This window comes from Corvus cornix, chromosome 3, assembly GCF_000738735.6.
Source record: "Corvus cornix cornix isolate S_Up_H32 chromosome 3, ASM73873v5, whole genome shotgun sequence".
Lineage (NCBI taxonomy): Eukaryota > Metazoa > Chordata > Aves > Passeriformes > Corvidae > Corvus > Corvus cornix.
The window spans coordinates 63517384-63541769 of NC_047056.1; the positions used below are offsets into that span (position 1 = coordinate 63517384).

General features: G+C 41.4%; 1 protein-coding gene and 1 long non-coding RNA gene across 2 annotated transcripts; one reads left to right on the forward strand and one right to left on the reverse strand.

Annotated features, from left to right (window-relative positions):
- Positions 1–2989: 2989 nt before the first annotated feature.
- LOC109145279 lies at positions 2990–7631 on the reverse strand. The gene is made up of 3 exons (XR_002046571.3): positions 7588–7631; positions 4508–4685; positions 2990–3973 (listed from the first exon to the last, which is right to left on the reverse strand). It is a non-coding gene; the product is annotated as an uncharacterized LOC109145279 (long non-coding RNA).
- Positions 7632–7652: 21 nt separating this feature from the next.
- SERINC1 (serine incorporator 1) lies at positions 7653–24010 on the forward strand. Its single transcript, XM_010402289.2, has 10 exons — positions 7653–7807; positions 13397–13558; positions 15051–15244; positions 18166–18245; positions 18447–18584; positions 18834–19003; positions 19103–19193; positions 20481–20622; positions 20729–20959; positions 22454–24010. The coding sequence occupies exons 1-10, from the start codon at positions 7769–7771 to the stop codon at positions 22590–22592; spliced, it is 1386 nt and encodes a 461-aa protein (XP_010400591.1). The 5' UTR covers positions 7653–7768; the 3' UTR covers positions 22593–24010.
- Positions 24011–24386: the final 376 nt, after the last annotated feature.

The window sequence follows — 24386 nt, forward strand, 5'->3', positions numbered from 1 at the left end:
ACTTGTGCCCCTGCTGGTCTCGAAGGACTCTGCAGAGAAGGGCTCTTGTTCCAACTTAGCAAACTGCAGGTACCATGTTCCTTTCTTGAAAATCTTCTAAAAACAGGAGCAATGATAGATTTCAGCATTGCGCCCCACAAGGACACTCAGAGGGCTGGAGCACCTCTCCTGTCAAGACAGGCTGAAAGAGCTGGGGTTGCTCAGCCTGGAGAAGAGAAATCTCCAGGGGTCTTTCAGTACTTAAAGGGAGTTTATATGGGCAGATAGTGACAGGACAAAGGGCATTAGTTTTAAACTGAAAGACAGCAGTTTTAGATTAGATGTTAGGAAGAAATTCTTTACTCAGAAGGTGGCGAAGCACCTAAACAGGTTGCCCAGAGAAGCTGTGGATGCCCCATCCCTGGAAGTGTTCAAGGCCAGGTTGGATGGGGCTTTGAGCAACCTGGTCTAGTGGAAGGTGTCCCTGCCCACGGCAGAGGGCTTGGAACTAGGTGATGTTCAAGGTCCCTTCCAACCCCAACCCTTTTATGATTCTATGTGAAAATTATTGCTCTATTTTTACCTAAAATTATTAAGTTACAAAATGAAGAGTCCTTTTATCATTAAAAAAGAGAAAACTACAGATAGTTGCTACTACTCAGCGCATAGTGAGACACTTAGCTAAGAATATCAGGAAGGTTGCCCTAGGTCAGGGTAAGCGCTCTCTTGCCCAGCATTATGTCCCTGAATAAGACCAATAGCAAATGCTTCAGGAAAGAGTGTAACTGAAGGACAAGAAGGTGGTGATAGCTTTGCCATTCTAGCTCCAGCAATTACCATTTTTAGGATTTTCTGAATAGAGATTGGAGCTGGACAAATATGCTTAATAGCCCTTGATGGATCTTACTTGTAGCTATTAATTGAAAAGGGAGCATATTTTGTAATTTCGTGACCGATTAGTTGCTTTGAAAGCTCCTAGTGAGGACCCTGTGTAAGGGTTTTTTAGAAATCTAGGTAACTGCAGAAGCCAAATCACCCTTAAGTGATTTCACTAAGTTTCTGAAAGAATGCTATCAGGTTTCTGCAGCATGGGTTCCCAGGGGGCTAAGCTGTGCAGGTGCCTCCAGAGCCTTTGTGGCACCACATTTGTTGGCCCCTGTTTTCTGGGACAACTCCCACAGCTAGTTAAATAACAGTTAGTGGTTCAGCATTTTCATATTTTAATTTGCTGGTAAGCTGCATCTGATCCCACCAATGTTGTTAATATCTTCAAAATTACCCACAGTGCCCAAAATATCAGTCCCAAGAGCAGAATGATCCCTAAGTTCCTGCTTTCTTGTTCCTGCAACAGCTAAATGCTTTTATGAAGCAAATAGTAAAACCCTACATCTTTACTTCCTCATGATTACCTTTTAAGAAGACCAGAACATCTGTATTGCCACCCCTGACTGGCAAACTATTCTTAGCTGAAACTCATAATTGAGGGAAATATGTCTTCATTGCTTTTGAGAATCAAAGAAAGGTCACTGATAAAACAGACCACTAACAGCTGGTGTGAATCAGTGTAGCTCCAACAATACCCCTACAGATATATATAAAAAAAAATAAAAATATTATCTTCTCTAAAAATACATGAATTTTCTGTAACAGTTCTGCTAGCTGGCTGGCTGGCTGGATAGATGGATGGATGGATGGATGAATTTTAAGGGTTATTTAAAAAAAACTTATTTCAGTAATCAACTGGCTTCAGATTTTGGCCACCTGAGCACACACTGGCTCATGCCCAGTTGACTGTCAACCAGCACCCCAGGTCCTTTTCCACCAGGCAGTTTTCCAGCCACTCTTCCCCCAGCCTGTAGGGCTGTGTAGGGTTGTTGTGACCTAAGGGCAGGACCCAACACTTTGCCTTGTCGAACCTCATCCCATTGGCCTCGGCCCGTCGATCCAGCCTGTCCAGATGCCTCTGCAGAGCCCTCCTGCCCTCCAGCAGATCAACACTCCTACCCAACTTTAGTGTCATCTGCAAACTGAGTGAGGGAGCACTCAATCCCCTTGTCCATATCATTGATAAAGATATCAAACAGGACTGGCCCCAGTACTGAGCCCAGGGGGACACCCTCATGACCAGCCTTCCTCCAAACTTGTGCTGAAAGCTGCCTTCAGCAAAGCCACTGTGAGGAGGTCTCTCTTGAGACTGGAAGCTGCCTAATGCAATGCCAGTGATGCAACTTCAGGTACTCTCAGGCATCTCATCTGGGTGAGCCTTCCAATATACAAGACAGGATGATTTTGAAGAATACAGATGGATTCTAAAATTTTTCTGGCTGATGAAAAGTAAGGGTAATAAATCATTCCTTGATGAATTCCACTTGTTTCTTTAGACTTATCCTTAGGATAAGTGATACAAACACAAAGCTTCTCATGGCTGGACCAGTAGGCAAGATGGGAATAGACTGAAAGTTGTCAGTATTGGGTTTTAAAGGCATCCATCACACCCTGTTACAATGCTAGCAGCAGTCTCCAAAATGCCAATTATTTAGAAACACTGAACCATACTATGCTATACAAATTGAAGGGGGCTGATTTTATTACAAATATTTCTGTCTTTTCCAATTAAGAACATAGCATTATGTAGTGATGTGAAATTGTCTTGTTACTTTACCCTTGGAGAGCATTTATTCCAGGCACACAATAACAGTAACAGAGTAGAAATTAGTTTTCCTCTCTCCCTTGCAATGACTGTGATGGGACTTAATAGGAATGTTAATAACAATCTTGACCCAATTGACATCTAATCTGCTGCTGCTATGAATGGAGTGACAGCAATTTGCACAATCTAACGATATTTTGTTCTCTGCTTCACAACAGTAGCTGTATAAAACAGTTTCAGATTATCCACTCTTTTCTAAAGAAGGATTAAATCCATACATATTTACAAAAAAAAAAAAAAAAAAAAAAAGATTGCTGTTAATCAATTTCTACTCAGTAATGTATTTTTCCGGATCACAAGACAATTTTAGAAGCATACATGATAATGCTTTACCATTTAAATCCATTGCATCATTTGATTTTGATCTACATAAACAGGTATTGTTAGAAGAAAAAAATAACAAAACCCACAAACTTGTAAGAGGGATATAAAGAGGAACATTTATTCTATACTCCTATCTATTTGAATCAGTATTAGATTTATATCTAGGTCAGTCCTCGAATAATATGGCCTCTGAATTCCATTAAATTTCTGATATCTCTATTACAAGTCTTTGCACAGTCCATCAGAAACAAGAATTTTATTCTTTTGTGTTACAATTCTCTCTCACAATAGAGATTGAAACATGGATATCATAATCTGTTGTAGCAGACATTATTTCAATATTATTTTTCATTTAGAGGATCAAAGGGAAAAAAGGGTTTTTTGTAGATTTCACTTAAAAATGACTTAAAGTAAGTGAAATAGAATCGTACTGTGTATACAGATTCATTCCAGAAAATACACCCCTGCAGAGTATTTTTCTGTTAACATTGTTGAGATAAAACCCACATCTTCAAATTTCCATTTGAGCGCTGCCAGGGAGAGATTTCCATTCTTTAAGTTGCACTGCCCTCTAGGGGAAAGGATCTTTAGCTGTAATTTTACGTCGATGCCGCGACAACAAAAGCCATCCTCGGTTTTCTCCTTCAGTTTTGAGGGTTGAACGCCTTGCTTCCTCCAAATGTTATGCTGATGCCTGGCATGGCTTCGGCACTGTAGCACAAAGATCAGCGAGGCCTCAACACAGCCATGTTTTATTTGCATTTTTACATGTTCTATTTGCATGTGTGTGAGTGCTTGTAAATCTTGTCTGGGAAGGTCTGGAGGTGCTTTTATATTTTTCTGAGATTTGTGGGTGTAGTGTAGTCTATCCATGGTCTGACGCTGCTGTGCTGTGGTGCCGAATGCTTCATGAAGCAATGCTGTAGGTCCCAGGGAAACACGTTCACGGCTTCTATGTGACTGGAGGGGAAAAATAAAACACAGCAGGGTCAACATTGCTCACTAAATGTTTCCACTTCTGCTTCGCAGTGCACATTCCTAACACATACGTGGGCACTGCCAAACTGTATGGAGAGCTGCTGGGCTTATGGTGCACATGCTACACACATGGTCACTGTACGTACACCTGGTGTTTGCTGCCAGCCACAGGGATTGCTCTGTGTTCCGGGCAGTGCAGTATTTGCATTGTGTCCCCAGCATCCTACAAGTTCACAGTATTTGCTAACTCAAATAACTGAGGGCAGACATTCATGGCAAGAGGCACAGCCTCCCTCAGTGTGAGGCAAGCCGGCTCTGCATCCACCTCCCATCCAGAGCGATTTTCAGGATTCTTCCTCTCATGCTGCTTACCAGTGTGATGAACCACTAAAAGAAAAGTACAGATTTGGAAAAGCTTTGCCTAAAGCATAAGCCTGTTTAGTGTATCTTGTCCTGTCTAGCTCACCCTTCCTCTCAGTGGTTCAGGGATGTGAATTCAAGAGATGAAATGGTTACCAGGGCTTTTCTGTGGGAGGTTAAAGTGTGTGTGGCCGTGTTTGGGATCCTCCACTAGGCAGCACTGGACTCTGCAGATCTGGTCTTCACTGAAGGAGCTGATCAAAGTTGCTTGTGCAGACCATGAAACAGACAGGTGGTCTCTAGTTTGGAAAAGTTATCATTTTCCAATAAACAGCTGACAAAAAGGCAGATTTTAGTAAGAAACTCCCAAATACAAACAAACAAACAAACAAGTTATTTCTGCTATTTGAGTCCTGTTATTTTCTAAAAAAAAAATAATCAGAGAGCTAGTCAAATAATGGACAACCATGATTATCATACCCATACAAACTCAAAAGGGTCACAGGGAAGCAAGATATGACACTGGGGAAGCCATCTGGGACATATATCTGGGTATGATTAATTCCACCCCCCTTCAAACAGACTAAAACTGAGATTTCACGATATAATTTAGTGCTGTCAGGCAACTGTATGACTCAAAAAGGGAATAAAATTCTAGAAGAGAAATTCCTGCAGCAGATCTTTTCTCTTTTACAATTTCTTAGAAAAGGTGTGTGGTGAAGGAGGAGCAGGACTTGGTTCAGTGAAGTGTGCATAATGCTTCAGTATCTTTCCACAGTAGATGCAGAAATAATGACTGAATCAGAGAACAATGATGGGATTTAGTATTTGGAAAGTAATCAGGTTGGTATGGACAGAAATAGGCTGCCATGGCTATCAGAAATTCTTGTAAGGAAGAACAGCACACTCTGAAAATTGCAGGAATACTGAAGGGAAAAAAATCAGTAACTAATGAAAACTCGTCTTTGAAGGAGATTAAGGGTTTCACAAAGGAAAGGGAGTGGAGATTATGAATTCATCACATGAAGCAAGCTGCAGTGTTAGCTGTGAGCTGATGCTGAGCCTCCAGCACCTTCTGGCTACTGTGGTGGTGTTATGTGGAAGATGAACACAGCACGCTTCACTGGCTCAAAATAGCGCACAAACAAAAGTGAACATTAAGAATTACTGTTGTGGATCTACTGGCTGAACTAAAGGTACTCCAAAATTTTTCCCTGCCCACTGCTGTCACATTGCCTTTCTGAGGAGACACAGGATGCAGGAGGATCAAATACTAGCTCACTGCCAAGCACAGCCTTGTGCTCCAGTGGCAGGGAGCAGGAGAGAGGAGCACTCGCTGCTTTTCTCCCGGTGTCTCCTTGCCACAGCTGTAAATCCACTTTGATTACCCTGCCTAACACGGGGGAAGGTCCTGTTACATTACAGTGAGTGTTGCAGGCAAAGATGGGTGAGGCTTAGACCCCAGGCTCAAATCAGAGCTGATCCATCCACACCTCCACTGCTGCCTCAGAGCAGGACTAGGAAGTGCTTATGGGCAGCAGACCAAGGAGAGCCTGGTGGCCACTGGTGACTACGTAGGCAAGGAGCTGGTGGCACCCTAACAGCTGATCCCATCTTCCATCTCAAGTACGTTCACCTCAGCAACATTACTACTTTTACGGGGACTTTGCAAAGCTTTCTTAACCTTTTGGCAAAAATGGGCATGCTGCATGTTCATGCACCAAGTTCCACATTCAATGTCCACTAATTCTGCATACTTACCTTTCAAACTAATAGCTATAACCATGTTGTTAATTATTCCCAGTCCGTTTTTTATCACTGGACAACAATTGCAGTCTTAAGCCTTCAGCCTTCAAAAATTTCTTCTTAGCTTTTTCTTTTCATATTTGATTTTGAAAATAGGATTGCCTTTAAAATCAATTACAAAGGATAGATTTAGCAACACCCATAGATAAATCCAATCTGAGCAGCAGCCCAGTGTGTAGTAGGGTAATCCCTTATTAAGAAGGGAAAATTGTGAGAGATAAAAATGTTCTCAATTTGTAAAATGATGTGAACTGCTCTGCCTCATATCGCTAAGTATTTTATTTAAAAATTCAATTTCTTTATGTATCCTTCTTAAGTGCCTAGTTTTGGATCTTGAGACACATTTGACGAAAGGGTTGTATTTTTCAGCTGAGACAGTATCCTTGGTATCACAATACCTTTATTATTAAATATTTTTATATGTATAAACATGTATTATGTCTATATAATTAAATGTATTACCCAAATTATCTATTCCTTGATTGTCTGATTGTTTTTTAAAGATTTTTAAGCACTACTTCTTCTTTTAGGACTATTTTCTTTTTTTGGGCCTTTTTTCCTTTTTTGGGGCTGTGTTCATCTACGTAGCACCACCAGAAAGCCCTGCAAGCTCAGCACTATCAGTACTTGTAAGAAACATGGTCCCTAATAAGATATGAGGTGGTGAAAAATTTGTATGGTTTTTATGGGATGAAGCCTGCTGGTTAGTATGGGACAGAAGAGAACAGTGACCAGGGAGACCATCACCAGCCTGTTGTCCACAAGACTGGGTTTGTTACCCGATGTGCAACAAGCCAACAATTACATGCTCGAGAGAGACATTGATTATTTATTTCAGGGTTCTCGGCGGTGTTCCACAAATCAAACACCTCCCTCTGTGTTTTCCATACCATTATTTACACACAGAAATTCAGAGTCAGCAGCTTTCCAAGTATAGTCCCTCTACTGTGAGTAGGCAGGAATTCTGTACAAGCTCCATCACCCCAGCTAATATCTGTGCATGCTCAGGGGAAGGGTCTGCACCTGGCCACGGGTCTTTGTGACCTGTAGGTGTGACTTTTAGTACTATAATGAACATAGTTCAGCTACAGGACACATGGACATCAAACAGTGCGCCAAATTAATGAGGTATCCATAGAAGTGCATCAACACCTTGATTTACTACATCCTTAAAATTTGTTAGTTCCCAGATGTCCTCGACTATCTGTTTTACTGACATTCAACAATTAGATTTACTACATCCAGTTCACTACATCTTGATTTGCTACATCCTCAGCTTACAACTAACAAGCTTTGAGCTTCAGTTCCCGGATGTCCTTGAATGACGGATGCTGGCGCTGCCTGTTCGCCTGGTTAGATCTCCCTTCTTGCTTATTAGGCTTGAAGGCGTACAGAGACCTGCCACCAAAGAACATCCTGCCTGCACATACCCTCGGCACACTCCACACGTCGCAGGCGGCCGCTGGCGGCCGGGCCGCTCCAGGCTGGAAGTGACGCGCCCGCGCCGTCAGAGCAGCCGGAAGCGCCGCTGGGAGCAGTAAACAACGGCGTCGGGAGCCGCGGCCGCCGCTTCCATCTTGGAGCAGCCGGAGCCCGCGCCCACCGGGGACCATGGGCAGCGTCCTGGGCCTCTGCTCCATGGCGAGCTGGGTAAGGTGGCTGCGGGCGGCGCGGGGCTCCCTCCCTGCCCTTCCGTGCCCGCCGCAGGCTCGGAGCCGGCGGCCGGTGCTTCCCCCTCCTCCTTCCCTCCCCATCCGCGCCTCGCCTCCCCGCGCCTGTGTTCCCCAGGGCGGCTGTGGCGCTGCCTTCCCTCCTCCTCCTGCGGCACGGGAGGGCTGCGGGTCCCTGCCCGGCCGCAGCCGGGCTCTCTCCACCCCGAGCGGCCGCGGCCGGCTCCGCCCGGGCAGGGCTCTCCCCGCCGCGGTTCCACCTCTCTCGGGCTGCTCCCGGGATCCCCAGGGATCCGTCGAAGCCGTTTCGCCGGGACTATGGGGAGCTTTGTCCTTAACCCAGACAGGGCGGCCTGTGGGGCTGCTGAGCGCCGCTTAATCCGCGCTCCTTTGCGGGAGGTGTTACGGTGTCCGCTGAAATCCCCTCTCCCTGAATCTGTAAGGAGTCTGATCAAATGCTTTGAACTCCAGCCTTTCTTTCGGGAAAATCAAAACGCGCACGTTTCCTTGATTCTAATATTTGTATTTAATTCCTCTTTCTTACGGCTTTGTCCTGAGCAGCTCCACCCTTAGTAGCATCTTTGTCTTGCCGAGCCATGCTTTCCTGGCGGCACAGTAATCCGTGGTGATGTGTCACCACCGTGCTGAGGCAGCACCGTCAGGTGATTTTTATTAATAGGAAACAGTAGATGGAGATGACATGAAAACTGTTGGCACTATGCAGGAAAGCAAAGAAGTTGGTAAAGAGCCTTCAACTCAGGCGTTGCTTTTTTCTCCATACGTAGTGTGTCTTTCCAAGTCCGGTCCCTGTGTATATTGACACAACCAAGTGGTTTGTGAGTTTTTAGATGTTTGCTGTAAAAATGTCAGTGGAACTATGAAAATCTGAATTTTTCATACCAAAAATACTGCACCATACATGGATTAAATTAAATTACCTGTTATTAAAGAGTTCATACACACACTTTTAGTGATATAATTTACCCAAGCTTCTTTTTTTTTTTTTGTGATATCTGAATGTATGGGCTTTGGCTCTTCTAGTACAGAGTGACATTTAATTAAGAGAGATGATCCATAATCTCTTAATCTCATGTACAAATTACAGGAAATTTCATAAAATTGGAAAATCTGCATAAGTTAACTTCCAGGCTGATATGCATGTAAATAATCAACTAGAACACTGATAATATCCTTTTAACTAATTACTGTCAGGGTTCATTTTGCTCTCATTAACATTTTAAACACCACTTAATGGTTTAGCCAGTTAGGCTTTAATTACTAGCTAAATATAGTTAACATTATTTTTTTTTAATTATTGTCAAATACTTCATGACATTGTGACTATAGGCTTTAATTCAACTATTTGAGTTAATATATATATATATATATAATATATTTTCAAGTTCATAAACAGCTTTTCTGACAACTGGTTGGTGTTTGTAGTGCATGAAGAGCCTCTGTCTACTTGCTCTTGAGTGTTTGCTTCTCTACAGAGAAATTCAGCTAATGGTCTGTTAGATAAAATGATTTGCATGAGATCATAATTAAGTCAGATTCACTGTGAGTAGTTAACCCCTGTCCCTTCCTTTAAAGTGCCCAAAAATCCGGATGGGTTGTTTTTGTTGGTATTATTTTTCTCTTTCTCCTGATGGCTTTAAAGTGTTGATTTTCTTTCCACGTTTAAAACCACAGCTAATCAGCGCTTAAAGCCTGTACAACAGTTCTGAATAGGAGAAATCTGTCCACGCTGGTCTCTAAGGATATGTCAGTACAAACACTGTGGCTCTGAGAAGGAAGCACACAGTGAGGGTGAGGGGGCAGCTGACCCAGGTGCGGTGGGGTTGGGGTTGGTGCTGGTGTGGGCTGTGCCATGGCCAGCAAAGCTCCTGTGCCTGAGAGGACGCTGCTGTCAGTGTTGCCTCTCTGCAGGGCCATGTGTGTGCTGTGCAGAGCCGCTCTGCGTAAGGCCTCATGCTGTGCTTGTTTCTCCTCGGCTCTTTGTGGTGTGGTACTGCTGTGTGTTAGAGCTCTGGCCTCACCTGTGCTGGTCAGGCAGTGCTTCAGGTTAGCATTTTGAAGAGCAAGGGGGAGCCTGTCAGACATGGGGGTGAGGCCAAAGCCATAAAAGCAGAGCCATCTCACCAAAAGTCTTCTGCTCCTGACAGCCTAGGTGGATAAGGCAGTGCTGTTTTCCCTCTGCTGTGGCTTGCCTCTATTGTGCTGTTCTCTGAAACAGCTGAGCTGCTGTTTTGCTCGCTTTAATATTCTCTGTCAAGGCAAAGATCTTGATTGATTCAGTGTCTTTAAGCTTAAGAGTAAGGATGATGTAGCTAAACCCTGACTAGGCCCAGCAGGGGCTTAGTGTTTTTGCAAATACTTAATTCAATATATAATAATTTCGTCATTACTCCAGTAGGAAGATTATGTTTTATATTAAAAACCTGTTCGGTGTGCATCAAGGGCAGTAACATTTGACCTTCCATGATTTTGTGGGGTTTTCTCTCTCCTTCTCTCTCCTTCAGTATACATCTTGTTACGTGTTCGTCATGCAATTTCCGCTGCCCTGGGGAAATGAATTGTCTAGTTTAGCAGGCATGAATTAACTTGTCTGCCCAGCTGGCTGCTCCCAGAATAGGTGTGTGGGTTGTCTTTTCTTATTTTACTTTAGTAAACGCCATTGAGCTGCTTATTTTTCCTCAAAAATGTAAAGGGATATGAGTTGGTAGGTAAGTAAGAAGGTTTCTGGAAGCCAGTAGATTTTATGCAGTTATGACTGAGTAACTTCGTCTAAGCTTCTTTATGAAAACAAGTGAAAAAGTAATTGTAGAGTAACTCTTTCTCTGCATCTGTGACTAAGCTGAGTCACACCTGGGGAATTATTAGCTTTGATCTGCATGGTAATATCTTACTGTTCGTACTACTGAATTTTTTGTGGGAGGTGTGCTTCAAATTTAGGAAGAAGGTGGCACTTCAAAAGAAGAAGCTCTCATTGTCTCCTCTGCTGATAAGCTGAATTCCATGGGCTAAATGTTCTTTGGTTTCTGTTATTTTCAAAGTCCGTAACAAGTAGTTTTGCCGGTAGTATAATACTAATTTACTGGAATGGTATCTATTTTATTCTCTTTGCCAAAGAAAGAGAGAATCGGACTGTAATGTGTTGCCTTGTGTAAGTGGCCAACTTGTATAAATAATATCACGTATCAGTAGGCATCTCTTGTTCAGAGATGTATCTGCATGAGCTGTTTGGGGGCAAAACATTTTAAAAGGTGGTGTTGGAGCTCACACACTTTAGTGAGGCGTATAGCCTCTCTTGAGGCACATTTTTTCCCAGTGAAGTGGAGACAATCATCTTCATTTCAGCTACTGCAGGTCTCTCCTGTCTGTAGAAGCATGTGTGCTTCTGCCTTCCCCTGAGGCAGTCAGGAACAAGTTGCTTGAATTATTTAGGTATTTAACAAACAGTGTAACACTGGGGTTCATTACAGAGGTGACCTTTTTTGACAGGTGCTCCTGTCCCCACGTTTTCTGCAGCAGATGAGCCTAGTCATATATTCTGTTCTGCCAAACTCAACCTTTTATTCGACAGTATGTTTAGAAATATTAATGCAGACAGAATTAGTTCAAAGTGATTTTTTGAACAGAGAACAGAGATATTTTTCACTGGAAAGGTTATTTTTGTGTGTAGGAAATAGCGTAAGACAGTAGTACTGTGAAAATTCTGATGCGCTCGGAGACAATATTTGCCATACATTTCCTGCTTACAAAGCATAGATGCCCCTAATGTAGTTGCTTGCAGTCCTAGAGCAGCCTCAAGGGTCCACCTGGTCCATCTTTTACAAAAAAGGGGGGCCTGAGTGGGATGATCTAGTGCCCTGTCCAGTTGCATCTTGAAAATCTCCAGTGATGGAGACTCTACCATATCGTTGGGGAGGTTGTTGCAAGGACTGGTTGGTCTCAGTCTAAATAATTTCTTTATTATATTGAGATGAAACTTGTTATAATCAACACCTTTGTATTATTTGTGCTATAATGATACTGAGTGGAGGAGAAGGTAAAAAAGGGCAGTATAATAGCTTTTTCGTCCTGAAATACTTATTGTGGGAATCTGCCTAGTTTCACTGGTTTAGCAAGACAAATGTAATGGTGAAGTTTGCTAGTTTAAAGATGATTCTGTAGCCTAGTGAAGTGAAAATTCTTGGCTCCTCGGGAAGGAATACATGTGCCAAAAACAATACAGGGAAGTTATTTAAAAGACAAAGTTTGTGGGTCCAATGTGTGAGTCTGGTTGAAACTGTAAGAACGATAATCAGCCCTTTCCTGAGGGCTTCTCGGGAGGCTGCCAGGAGTGTTGTGGCAGTCTGTCTGCTTTTCCTGGCAACCCCTGGGGCTTTTCCGGTAGCAGTAGACTGCTGGCATTTTTGTTTGTCATATGACCAAACTTCTGAGAATTCTGACACATGCCAGTCATACTGGGTGATTGACATGTCCTGGTCATGTGGCCTTGTAACTGCTCATGTCCTTACCTGACTGTCTGAGTGTCTCTTAATGTGGTGATGAACACCTGTGGCTTTTGTCCCATGGTGGAGTTGTCCTTGGATGTGTGCTGGGGGAGAAGCTGGGTTTTAACCCTGTTCTGTGTCTTTCTTTGTCAGAGGCAGTGTGCTCTGTTGTAGCTCAGAGAAGGGCAGTGATCACGCATTTTGATTGTACCTTTCCTCCTTTGGCTAATGTTTATTTGTGGGACCTTGCCTTTCTTTTACTTCCCAAATTGTCACAGCGGCAGAGAATTGTTCCCTGCTCCCCAGCCCTTTCCTGGTGAAATAGCTCCCTTTTTTTCTTCCCACAATTTTCTGTGTGAGAATTAAATACTGGTAAATTTTGTTCTTTTTTTTTCCCTTGTAGTATCACAACTCTAGAGCATTCCCATCCACTTTTGCTGTTGATATTTGGTATCAATAACACATGTACTGCGTATTTGCTCTCTTCTTGCTGTTTGTAACTCTTGCCTAAGTTAATTTTGCAACCTAACAGAATTATGTGATATGTCAGTAGCTGCTAATATGAAATAATTTGCAACCTAAGATTTAGGCTCTTCTACCTGTTTTTTTGTATTTTGGAAATACCTACAGCACCAGCTGTGCCAGGTGCTGAGAGTGTACCTGCATGACAGTTGTGCTCATACCTTTTTCCTGTGATGTATTTTTTTAATCTCTGCAGCTGTGGAAGGGAGGATGTAGTTGCTAACAGAAGCAATCCTTGCATATCATTTAGCTGAAATGAAATAAAATTCAGGAGAATAAATGAGCCAGAATCCAGTCTTTATTTCTTCTGAATGGCTAAGTGATGACTTCTGGCGTAGCGCTGATTTTACTGTGCAGCGGCGCCTCGGGAAGTGTTGTTGTTCAGTGGCTCTGTAATGTGTTGCAGTGACTTCGTCTGCGCTAGCGGTGGGATGCACCGGATGAGTAATCTTCCATCGTAGTGTCTGATGATCTGCACAGCCTGATTAAATATTGAAATCTAGTAATTCAAAGCTTTTTAAATAATTAATGTTCTGTCTTTCTGTCAGATACCATGCTTGTGTGGAAGTGCCCCGTGCCTGCTCTGCCGATGCTGCCCCAATGGAAACAACTCCACCATAACTCGGCTGATTTATGCCTTCTTTCTACTTCTTGGTGTGAGCGTTGCCTGTGTGATGCTAATACCAGGCATGGAAGAGCAGCTGAAGAAGGTCAGGTTATTTATTGCTAACATTTTTGGTAGGACAGATGTCACAGATAATAGTAATTGACATCTTGAAAGCATAGATTTTATATGGAAATATGTAATTTTGCTACCAGCTGTGCTTCACAGTCACCATTAATTTGTTTGTAAGTCAAATAAAGAAGAATCCCTCTATAGATGAAAAGCGTTATTTTGAGGTAAGCTTGTGCCTCCTTTAAATGCTCAGAGCAGAAAAAATAAAGTATCAAAAAAGAAAATTTATGTATGTGTAGTTTCAAATTAAGTATTACTGAGATGCTTGTATTTATGGCACTTAAATGATTATTATTGTGGTTGCAACTAAAAAAAGAAAACACTAAGATGTCTTCTAGTTTCATTGTGCTGTACTAGTTAAAGTTCTATTTAAAAGTCTGCATTGAATAACAAAAATATTTTTCACTAATCATAGTAGCGTGTTTTCCACTCATGGAATTAGGAAGTGTTTGTAGGATTATACAGTTTATTAGCTATATGAGGATGTGATATAAAATTGGAGAGTGGTGTTGTGAGTTACAGTAGAGCTTACATGTTCACTGAACTTGAGTTGCATGCACTTCAGTTCTCTTTTGCAGTCTTTAGTTTTTTTCAGTAGATAGTAACTTTGGTTAGACATGCTTTACATGTTTTTTCCCCCCAAATGATTCATCTGAAAATGTGTATTTTAGGTTGGTATAGTTACTACATTAGCACTTCAGTGAGAGCCATGTTTGTCACCTAGGAAAGAAAATTACAGCCTTCTGGAGTATGATTTGACTTCTAAAAGATGTGGCTCATGTCCTGGTAGTGACTGGAGAGAATGTTCTCAGCTGTTTCACATGGAAGTTACAGATACACCGAGTTGATGGTGATGGTACTTTTCTGGGAAAGGCTGTATCTGTTTTAAATAAGAGATGTAAGCAGGCTGCCACCTCCTAGCTGTGTCATCAGCCTGATAGTAACTGTCAGGTCAGATTTACTGATTCCAAGATCTTTGATTATCTCTTGATTCAGATCAACAAGAGAAAACTGCATTTCTTTGAGAAGCTCTGAAATTGCTAATAACATGAAAAAACTTGTTAATAAGATCCCAGTCCCATTCCTGGAAACATTCAAGGTTGGGTGGGATGGGGCCTTGAGCAACTTGAGGTAGTTGAAGATGTCCTTGCCCATGGCAGAGGGCTTAGCCTAGATGAGCTTTAAAGGTCCCCTCCAACCCAAACTATTCTATGAAAATATTTATTTTATTATATTTTAGTTTAGTTTAGTTTATCCTACCTGTGCAGATTTTTTTCCTTGCATATGTTTGATATTCTACTTGGACTGTAGCTAATGATGCAGTCCTTCAGTATCGTATTTTCTAACAGCGTTAGTAGTAACATAATGTTACAATATTAATGAATTGCATATTGGAAATTTATTAATACACATTTACTGACAGGAAGTCTTTTAAAGATGACTGGCATGTCTTGTATTTATCACAGATTCCTGGATTTTGTGATGGAGGGTTGGGAACAAGTATTCCTGGTGTGCAGGGCCACGTGAACTGTGATGTCCTGGTTGGCTACAAGGCCGTGTACCGTGTGTGCTTTGGCATGGCCATGTTCTTCCTTCTCTTCTCCTTGCTGATGATCAAAGTGAAGAGCAGCAACGACCCCAGAGCAGCAGTACACAATGGGTAAGGTGCAGAAATGAGTGCTGAGATGAGTTAGTTTTTATAAGAGGAAAAGATACACGTGGCTGTTGCTTTTCCAAGCCTGAACTATGCCAGTCCAAAGGTTTCCCAAGATGAGAACTCCTGCTTTTTCCTAAAGATGATGAAATTCAGAGATGAATAATGGCACAATATTTCATTCCACTGAGATTTTGTCAAGAAATAAAAAGATTCAAAAGCCTAATTTGTCCTTTGGGAATTATATTCCTCTTAACTTTGAAGCTTGTAAGAAGTTTTGTTCTTTTCTGAATAGTTTTCTTTTAAAGGTTATAACAGTTACACATACATATCTATATAGATGTATAAAACATACCTTTTCTCTTTCTGCTATCTTTTCAGTTGCCCCTCTGCAAAAAGAAATGAGTTACGTATCTAGTTTCTGAACTTTCCAGTAGATTTTCTTTTGTGTTTCATTTTAGTTAGGATTATCAGATGGAAGAATATAGTGGAATTTCAGCTTGTGTGTTGACACAAGTGGTAGTTTTCATCCAGGGTCTGCCTATGTGTAATGTAGCTTCTTGAACCAGAGAGGTCTAAATATTTGTAAGAGGGCATGATGCTAAAATGTCTAAAACCATTTATGGTGCCTAATCTTGGTGGTCACAGTGATTGCTTAGAGTACTGCTTTTTCAAGGTGACTGTATTTAACAGAAGCTATGAACAGCTAAACCATAAAATTTTATTTTATATTCAGTATAGTAGGATTAAACATGTCTAGCATAAAATGAGAAAAAGCTTCAAATTATTTCTGTAGGGGAAAATTAAGACTGAAGAGAATGTTGCTTTGTTCAGTTTTTTTTGGTCTAAAGAAAAAGAGTACAGTATTAAGATATGTTAACAACAGTAACTCAGTTCAGTCTTTTCCTCCACCCTGCTTTGTTCAGGAGACTATGCTTGTTGCAAGCAAAAGAAGGTGGTTCAGCTACATTCTGTATCAGAGCTCTGTTGTTTTTGGTTTTGCTTTTTTCTTTTTTTTTTTTTAATTTTTCCAAAAAAAAGGCACATGGTGATTTTACATGATGTGGGATGTTTTTTACCTAAAACTGTTCTTAAGTGTTTGGGATCTTCTTGATAACCTTATTTGGAGTTCTGCTCTCCAGTACAAATTTAGGTACAGTTTATGCAAGCCATAGCAGTTTGCTCTTCTTAGCCAATCTAACATCAGCACTAGGATAAAAGGAAAAGATTGAGTTATTTAACTGTTGCTGGTAAAATATTTAATGACATTACTTCTGTAATAATTTGTTGGTTCAATAATAATGCGTTACAGTGAGCTTTATGGCTTTTGATTTTTGGAATTGGATGTTCAGTAATACTTTGAGATGTAATCTTTTTGTCAGTAGTTTGAAATATTCAGAATGCTAGGTTTTTCCATATATGTGTACTAATTTTTTCATGCTTGCATGGAAGTTAAGCCCAGTAGTGTGATCTGGTTCCAGTGTTCAGCTTCTCTGCTTTTTTAACAGCAGTCAGAGTGATTTCTTGCCTCAGGTTTATAATAACAATAGGAAAAAAAAGAATTGTAATGTATCTATGAGATACTTGCTGGTTTGCATAGAATGCACAGCAGCTGTAGGTGTTATTTCAGATGAATATTGTCTTCAGTTTCGTATGGGGTAGAGCATTAAGATCCTTTAAAAATGTCTGGAATTAGAGATTAAATATATACAAACTTGAACCCATTCTTATTTCTGTAATTGAGAATGACATTGATTTAAAAAAAAAGTAGATTCAAAAACTAGTTTTAGTGGGTTGTGTGTTGCACCGTAAATGTTATAACTTGATTCAACTTTCACACTGGGTTTAGTCACTTCTCTATATCCCAGGGAATTAGTCCATTTTCTTCCATATTCTACACTTCTGTCATCTCACATAGTTCCTTTCCACACAATTGGCACTTCTGGTCTCCATCACTTGATTGTAACAGCCAGCAGGAGAGATTAAACTTGTTCAAAGTATGGGAAGAAATGGGAAGGGCTATAAAACTTGAAAAATTGACAATTGTTTGACATTGTGGGGGTGTGGTACATATCTTTGTGCTGTTACATTCAGTTTTGAAGTACATGTAGATGGCACCATGCCTGTTTTTGGAGCTGCCTGTCACTGGGATCACAAAAAATAGTTTTGTTGGCATAACAGTTTGAAGTTCCCCATGCAGGATATATTTATACAGTTTGGGGTGAGTTTGGTGAATCTCTGGTGGAAGATGCTCCCTTGTATACTTTCTGGAAACATCTGATCTGTTCTGATGGTCTGTGAATGCGTATCTTTTACTAAAAAAAAGATTACAATGACACTGCATTGAAACAGGGACTTAGAATTTGATTGTGTCTTTTCTGTGCAGGATAAATCATTTGCCTTTTTTTTCGTGATGAATCCTCATCAGCTCTAGGCCTAAAGAATCTGAAGTTGGGTAGGAAAAATCCAGACTTTTGTGTATCTCTCTCATGTAGGAAGTGAACTAAGACTGGTAGGGAGATCCAGCATAATATTTTCTGTCATTGTAGGCACCGGTCAGATCTTTGATATTAAAAGCAGGAAGGGATTTTTTAATCCATTTTTCTGCTGTGTAGACAATTTAGTAATCTCACTGCTCTGGTTTAAAATGGTCTTAGGAAGAAAAAAAGCAGCTCACAATTGGCCTAGTTTGTAATTCATGAGTAAGAGGATACTTCTGGGAAACGTGTCAAACTCTGTGTCAGCCTAGCACAGTTTAGGCATAATTTTTTGGAGAACAAAAATATTGGGCAGATAAAATTTTTATCCTGCTTCAAAAGACGCAAGTTAAGGATGAGCAAATTAAAAATACCAACTTTTAAAGATGTGTATTTTGTGTGTGAATCAGACCAGACTTAACAGTTGCCTTATTCTTTATTTCCCTTTAGATTCTGGTTCTTTAAATTTGCGACGGCACTTGCAATTAGTGTTGGAGCTTTCTTCATACCAGAGGGACCATTTACAACTGGTGAGGGAATATTGTCTTCCTCTGTATCATGTTGCAGTCATACTTAGTTTTAAAAGAAAAGTAAGTGCATGCTGATGTAGTACAATTTTAATTGTAGCTGTGTAACTATAGTGCTTCTGTGTGTTTAGGGACGCTGAAACGGGGGGGAGGGGGGTAAATCATCTATGGTTCTTAACTGTTTTTGTTTTACTTCTATTTTAGTGTGGTTTTATGTAGGTATGGCTGGAGCATTCTGCTTTATTCTTATTCAGCTGGTCTTGCTTATTGACTTTGCCCATTCCTGGAATGAATCTTGGGTTGAAAAAATGGAGGAAGGAAACTCAAGATGCTGGTATGCAGGTAAGGAGGGACTGTACTACAATCAAGTTTTAAATTTCATTTAATGTGAGTTATGTTAAATAAGTTACTCACTGAACAGTTCATTTTACTAGAGTGCAGAAAGGGCTGCTTCATGCATTAGTATCATTTTCTCAGATGCGTAGTTCAGCTCTACTGATGTCCTCCTCTTGTCAAGTTGAATAAGGGGAAGCAGGGAGAGGTGCAGTCTCTGTCATTAACCAGTTTAACCGTGGTTTTGTTTCTTCACAGCTCTGCTCTCAGCTACAGCTGTCAACTATCTGCTGTCTCTTGTAGCTATTGTCTTGTTTTATGTTTATTACACTCATCCAGAAGGTTGTTCTGAAAACAAGACATTCATCAGTGTTAATATGCTCCTGTGTATTGGTGCTTCTGTTATGTCAATTCTGCCAAGGATTCAGGTACAATTTTAATTCTGTTGCCTCCTGTGTTATCACAATATAACTCTGCCCGCAGCTTTTGATTGTCTAACTTTCATGTTTTGTGACTCCTTTGTATAGGAATCTCAGCCAAGATCTGGTTTGCTTCAGTCTTCAGTGATCACAATTTATACAATGTATTTGACTTGGTCAGCTATGACCAATGAGCCAGGTAAGTGTGGTAGCAATGTAGTGCTTTTTGGGTGACCAGTTCAGCAGTGAATTGTATCTTCACCTCTTTCGCAGCGCCGCGTTAGAACAGGGTAATGAAAAGTGTGTGTGTTAGAGCTCAGCTGCCTGTGCTGCCAGGAGCCCACTCTCCTGAGGGATAGGAAGGAATGAATGGGCAGCACTGAGAGAGGGCAGGCTCTGCGTGGCTGGTGCAGACAAGCTCCCCGAGGGGGAGAGGGAAGCCGAATGGGACCGCTTCAGAGTGTGCTCACCTTTTCCTCCCAGCAAGGATGTGGGGGAGGTATGACGTAACAACCTGGCCATGCCCACACAGCCCTGAGCTCCGCCCCCTCTGCAGCCAGGATTCGAAGATAATGTCTTTTTCTCTTGCTTACATGGCATGTAAGAATTTTTGCTCTTTACTGGCAGAACTGCAGTATTCTAAAGGTTAGATTTTGCAGATCACCACAGCTTCTCTGAGGTGTCTGGGAGTTTCATCTCCCTATCAAGTTTCACATTCCTGAGGTGACCAGCATGCTTCTGATTATGTTTTTCCAAACTGAGGATTTAAAATAAGTGATAAATATTGTCAATGTTTATTGTGTCTGAAAACAGTTTAATATATCTATAAATAAATAAGTGCAGAAATTCTGGTGATTAAAATAAATTGTCAAGATACTGATTTTGGTGGTTTTAATTGGGTCTCTGACCCTTTTATCTTAGTTATGGACAATCTTCTGTGCTTCTGTGTTATGGAATACATGAGTCATCTAATTCAGGCTGTGGCTATGGGAAAATAAGATTGTCTATTACTTTCAGCTGTTCTATCAGTATTACCTTATGGATGCTGTGGGTTGGGAACCACTTATAATAAAAAACTAACTTACTGGCATAGTTTTCCAATTCTGAGATGTCTTGGGTACCCCATCTGTAGAATATGTTTGTCAGACTTACTTTCTAGCAGTAGAATTTCTGTAGTTTAAAATGCAGAGATTTTTATTTTGTTGCATCTAATTATGAGATGGAATAGTAAAGCAGTTGATGCATATCTTATATAAGTTCAAAATCCTTTTATCTGCTCGAAGAGACAGATTTTTATGCCGTATACTGTCATTTCCCTGCTCTAGAGAGATTCAGTAGCCTAAAATTAGATTAAAAGCTTTTTTACTTCAAGACTGTCACAGTCACGAAGTTCCTTTCTATTTCTGTGCATTCAGCATGGAAATGTGCTATTAAATATTTGTCCTGTTCTTGTTTTATGTAAGTTCTAATGCAATTTCCCTCACAGACAGGCGCTGTAACCCCAGTCTGCTGAGCATCATTGGTTACAACAGCACCACCACTCCAACCCAAGGCCAGGTAGTGCAGTGGTGGGATGCACAAGGAATCGTAGGACTGGTTTTGTTTTTGCTGTGTGTTCTCTATTCAAGGTAAAATTCCTTTTAAAAAATCCATTAATTTGTATTACTTCTTATTGTTGGATATTAATTGTTTTTATTTGGGTAACTGTACCGTGTCCTTTCCTCTCAAATCCAGCATCCGGACATCCAACAACAGCCAAGTTAACAAGCTGATGCTGACCAGTGATGAATCAACACTGATAGAGGATGGAATGCCCAGGAGCGATGGCTCCCTTGATGATGGAGACGATGTTCACCGAGCTATAGATAATGAGAGGGATGGAGTTACTTACAGTTACTCCTTCTTTCACTTCATGCTTTTCCTGGCATCACTGTATATCATGATGACACTTACCAACTGGTACAGGTATTTACGTTTGATTAAATGATGTGCTGATAACAAGCATAGAAGGTGCCATCTCTTGGCATCAAGGAGGCACAAGTTGTGTTCTCTGGAATGTAGGTCTTGAATGGGCCTTCTCAAGGGAAGTTACTGTTTGAGTTACATTTAGGGAATTGTATTTGAAAACTGTACCCAACCTTGTTCACAAGTGCTTGTCATATTTTCTAGCATGATTCTTGTCATTCACTGGCCTGCTGAAATACATCCTGCTGAAGTGAACAGGACAAAGTCTTAATTCTATAACAACTAAAAATTAGCAAACACTAGGCCCATGTCTGGTACAGAGAGCTAGAAAAGGGACATGTTATATCAATAGGTCAAGGGATAGGTGTTCCTTCCCATTTACTCAACACTGGCTTCCCAGTATGAGAGACATGGACATAACTGGAGAGAGTCCAGCGAAGGGTCACAAAGATGATGAAGGGACTGGAGCATCTATTATTTGAGGAGAAGCTGAGAGAGCTGAGACTGTTCAGCTTGGAGAAGAGAAGGCCCAAGGGGTGTCTCACTAATGTATAGAAACACTTAAAGCAGGGGTGCAAAGAGGATGGAGCTGGGACTTCTCAGGGGTGGCCAGTGACAGGGCCAGAGGCAAAGGGCACAAACTGAAATACAGGAGGTTCCCCCTGAACATAAGGAAACACTTTTCCATTGCAAGGGTGACGGAGCACTGGCACAGGTTGCCAAGGGAGGTTGTGATGTTTCAATCCTTGGAGGTACTCAAAAGCCATTTGGGGCAGCTGAATTTAGGTGTCCCTGCTGAAACAGTGGAGTTGGACTAGAGAACCTTCAGCAGTCTCTTCCAACCACAGCCATTCTGTGACAGGGCTTGGTGGAAGGAAATTAGGTTGTCTGCTCCTTGAAAAAATCCTCACAATAAAATAGTCCTCCTGTGTGTGCCTTGTTGTTGGCAGCTTGATCAGATGTTCTTCAGAATTAAAAAATACAAATCATAGTCTATAGTTACTTGGCAAAGAACAATTTGTATTGAAAAAGCAACACTAACAGGTGCTTCCTTCAGAAATAACTCTTACAGATAGTCATGCTGTGGATTTGATTTGTGGCCCTCTTTGGGTTAATATGACATGAAGAGGATTAATTTCTCTAGGTGGTGATCTCTGGCAGGGCAAAATACATTATTTGTGTCTCTAAGTGATACCCATTTACTGCCTTTCTGCAGATTTGTTAGAGATTTCTTGTAATTATTTCTGCTTCTCGGCAGCTTCTTGTACTAAGTACTGTTTGTGCTGCTGTTGTTTTTCCACCTTCCTGTGACACCAGCTTACAAATGGTGTTCTTGTACAGACTGGTGTGAACTGCCTGGAAGAAGGGTCCTTTGAGGTGTGAAGTGAAAATGATCTCCTGTGAAAACAAGTGTTGAAGGGTGGCTTAGAACACAAGTATGTTGTATTGAAAAACAAATTGCAAATGATCCTTTTTCTTTTCCTTCTTTCACAGTCCGGATTCTACTTATGAGACAATGACCAGCAAGTGGCCGTCTGTGTGGGTGAAGATCTCTTCCAGCTGGATTGGCATCGTGCTGTACGTGTGGACTCTGGTGGCTCCGCTGGTTCTTACCAACCGCGACTTTGACTAAGCTGTGCTGCTCTCGAGGGAGGCCGTGTTAGTGCCTCATCTCCCTGAAACAAACAGTGTTCCGGGTAATAGTGCGGGTGTAAATATGTGTGTGTGTGCTGTCCAGGTAGTATTCCCTGCTTTATCCTGCATGATTACCTTGGATCATGTCTTGTCATTTCACTAAATGACTTTTTCTAGCTGAGCTCAATGGTAATTGCTGTAACGATGGTTTTCATAGGATTACTCCTAGGTTGAGGGCTTTGGGAGCACGAGATGCAAGATCAAGAACTTTTGGAAGTACGTTTTTTTCCCCTCAATTGCATCAAATGGTTGCAGGGAAAAAAGTGCAAGTGTTAATTAGGATAACTAAACAGTGCTAGGTCAGGCTTTGCAAGTAAAGGAAGGGCTGCCTTTGATGATCCCTGTTGCCTTGATTCCAAAGTAAGCCTTGAGTAAGTGCTGTTAGACTCAAAGTGGAGCATGTTGGAGTCACTGGTCATCTTGCAGCACTTTGACACTTAACAGCCTGACCTTTCCCATGCCGAGGGCAGTGGTACCTTCTGCACAGATATGAGGGGGGGAAACTTGTACCTGGAGCTGCAAAGGAGCCAGTCCAGTGTGTCCCATTGCACACAGGAGGACAGGCACCCTGGGGAGAAATATCCTGGTATCAGATGCTCAGAAGCATGTTCTTAAGGCACCTGTTTACAGTGTGCATCTACATATTGTTTTTTTAAGTAGTTTAAGTGGCGTAGCTGTGCTGTAATTTATTGCTGTTTAGTGTGCCACTTCCTTCTTGGCTAAGCTACTATCATGGAGTTTGCAAGGAGCCGAGTGGTGAAAGCTGTGTAAACCCTTTGGAGGAATTGAGTATTGTGATTTTAAAAAATGTGGAGAAAAAGGAGCACTGAAATTACAATAACTAAAGGAGGAGGTTTGCATTTACTGAGGCTTCAACTGAAGGGTTTCTTAAAATATTTGGGGCTCTGAATCTTGAAATCTTTTACTGTATTAGATATTTTGCTTGTCGTCCATTGCCAGAGATGGACTTGAGCCTAGAAAGTCTGAATCTAGGCATAGTTCCTGTGCAGTTATGAAATCTTAAAATGCTTTTGTGCTTGCTGCTTTGTAACTGAAGTACATAAGCCACATTATTTCTATTACTTGCTACAACTTGAGCCTAGAGCAGCCTGACTGCGAGTGACCCTGGAGCCTGCAGATGTCATGCTCATCTTTTTCCATGGTGTTTGTAACTGTGACTTCCTGTTTCTATTCTCTAAGCTTTTATTTTAATTCTGCACCTGAACACTGACATGTACTGCAAAAGTCTGACGTATGAAGTCAAACTTGAGACAGAAATAGAAAGATTAGTAAAGGCTTGTAATAATTTGGAATATGTTGTTACCTTATTAATAAATAAATTTGGATGAAGATGTCCCATGACTTTTGATGTCTCATACTGCTGCCAGATGTGGCTATTGCAAGGGTTTGTGTTCATTCTCATCCCCTCTTCTGGGGATGCTTTATCGCACTGTCAGGTTCTGAGGACAGCCGACAGTGCTGCAGAGCACACCTGTGAGGCAGCGAGTCCCCGGCTCCTGCGGGAGGGGAAGTCCTCTGACAGTTCTGAGCCCTTGGCTGGCAGCTGTGTCTCTGCAAACACAAACGTGCCTTGCACCGTAACTGCATTCCTGCTTCATCAGCTGCTGCTGCCCTACTGGACTGCACCTGTTTACATTTGGGTAGAACATCTGGACACCAGTTGTACTACAGCAGTTCCTTAGTCCTGTAACAAAGAACAAGTTGCTGAATT

Bases quoted from the DNA above. Each gene is read 5' to 3' on its own strand.
- SERINC1 (XM_010402289.2), top strand. From the start codon at position 7,769: ATGGGCAGCGTCCTGGGCCTCTGCTCCATGGCGAGCTGG. The intron at 18,246-18,446 runs GTGAGGGAATAT...CTTCTATTTTAG, and splicing joins AGAGGGACCATTTACAACTG to TGTGGTTTTATGTAGGTATG. The intron at 20,960-22,453 runs GTATTTACGTTT...CTTCTTTCACAG, and splicing joins ACACTTACCAACTGGTACAG to TCCGGATTCTACTTATGAGA.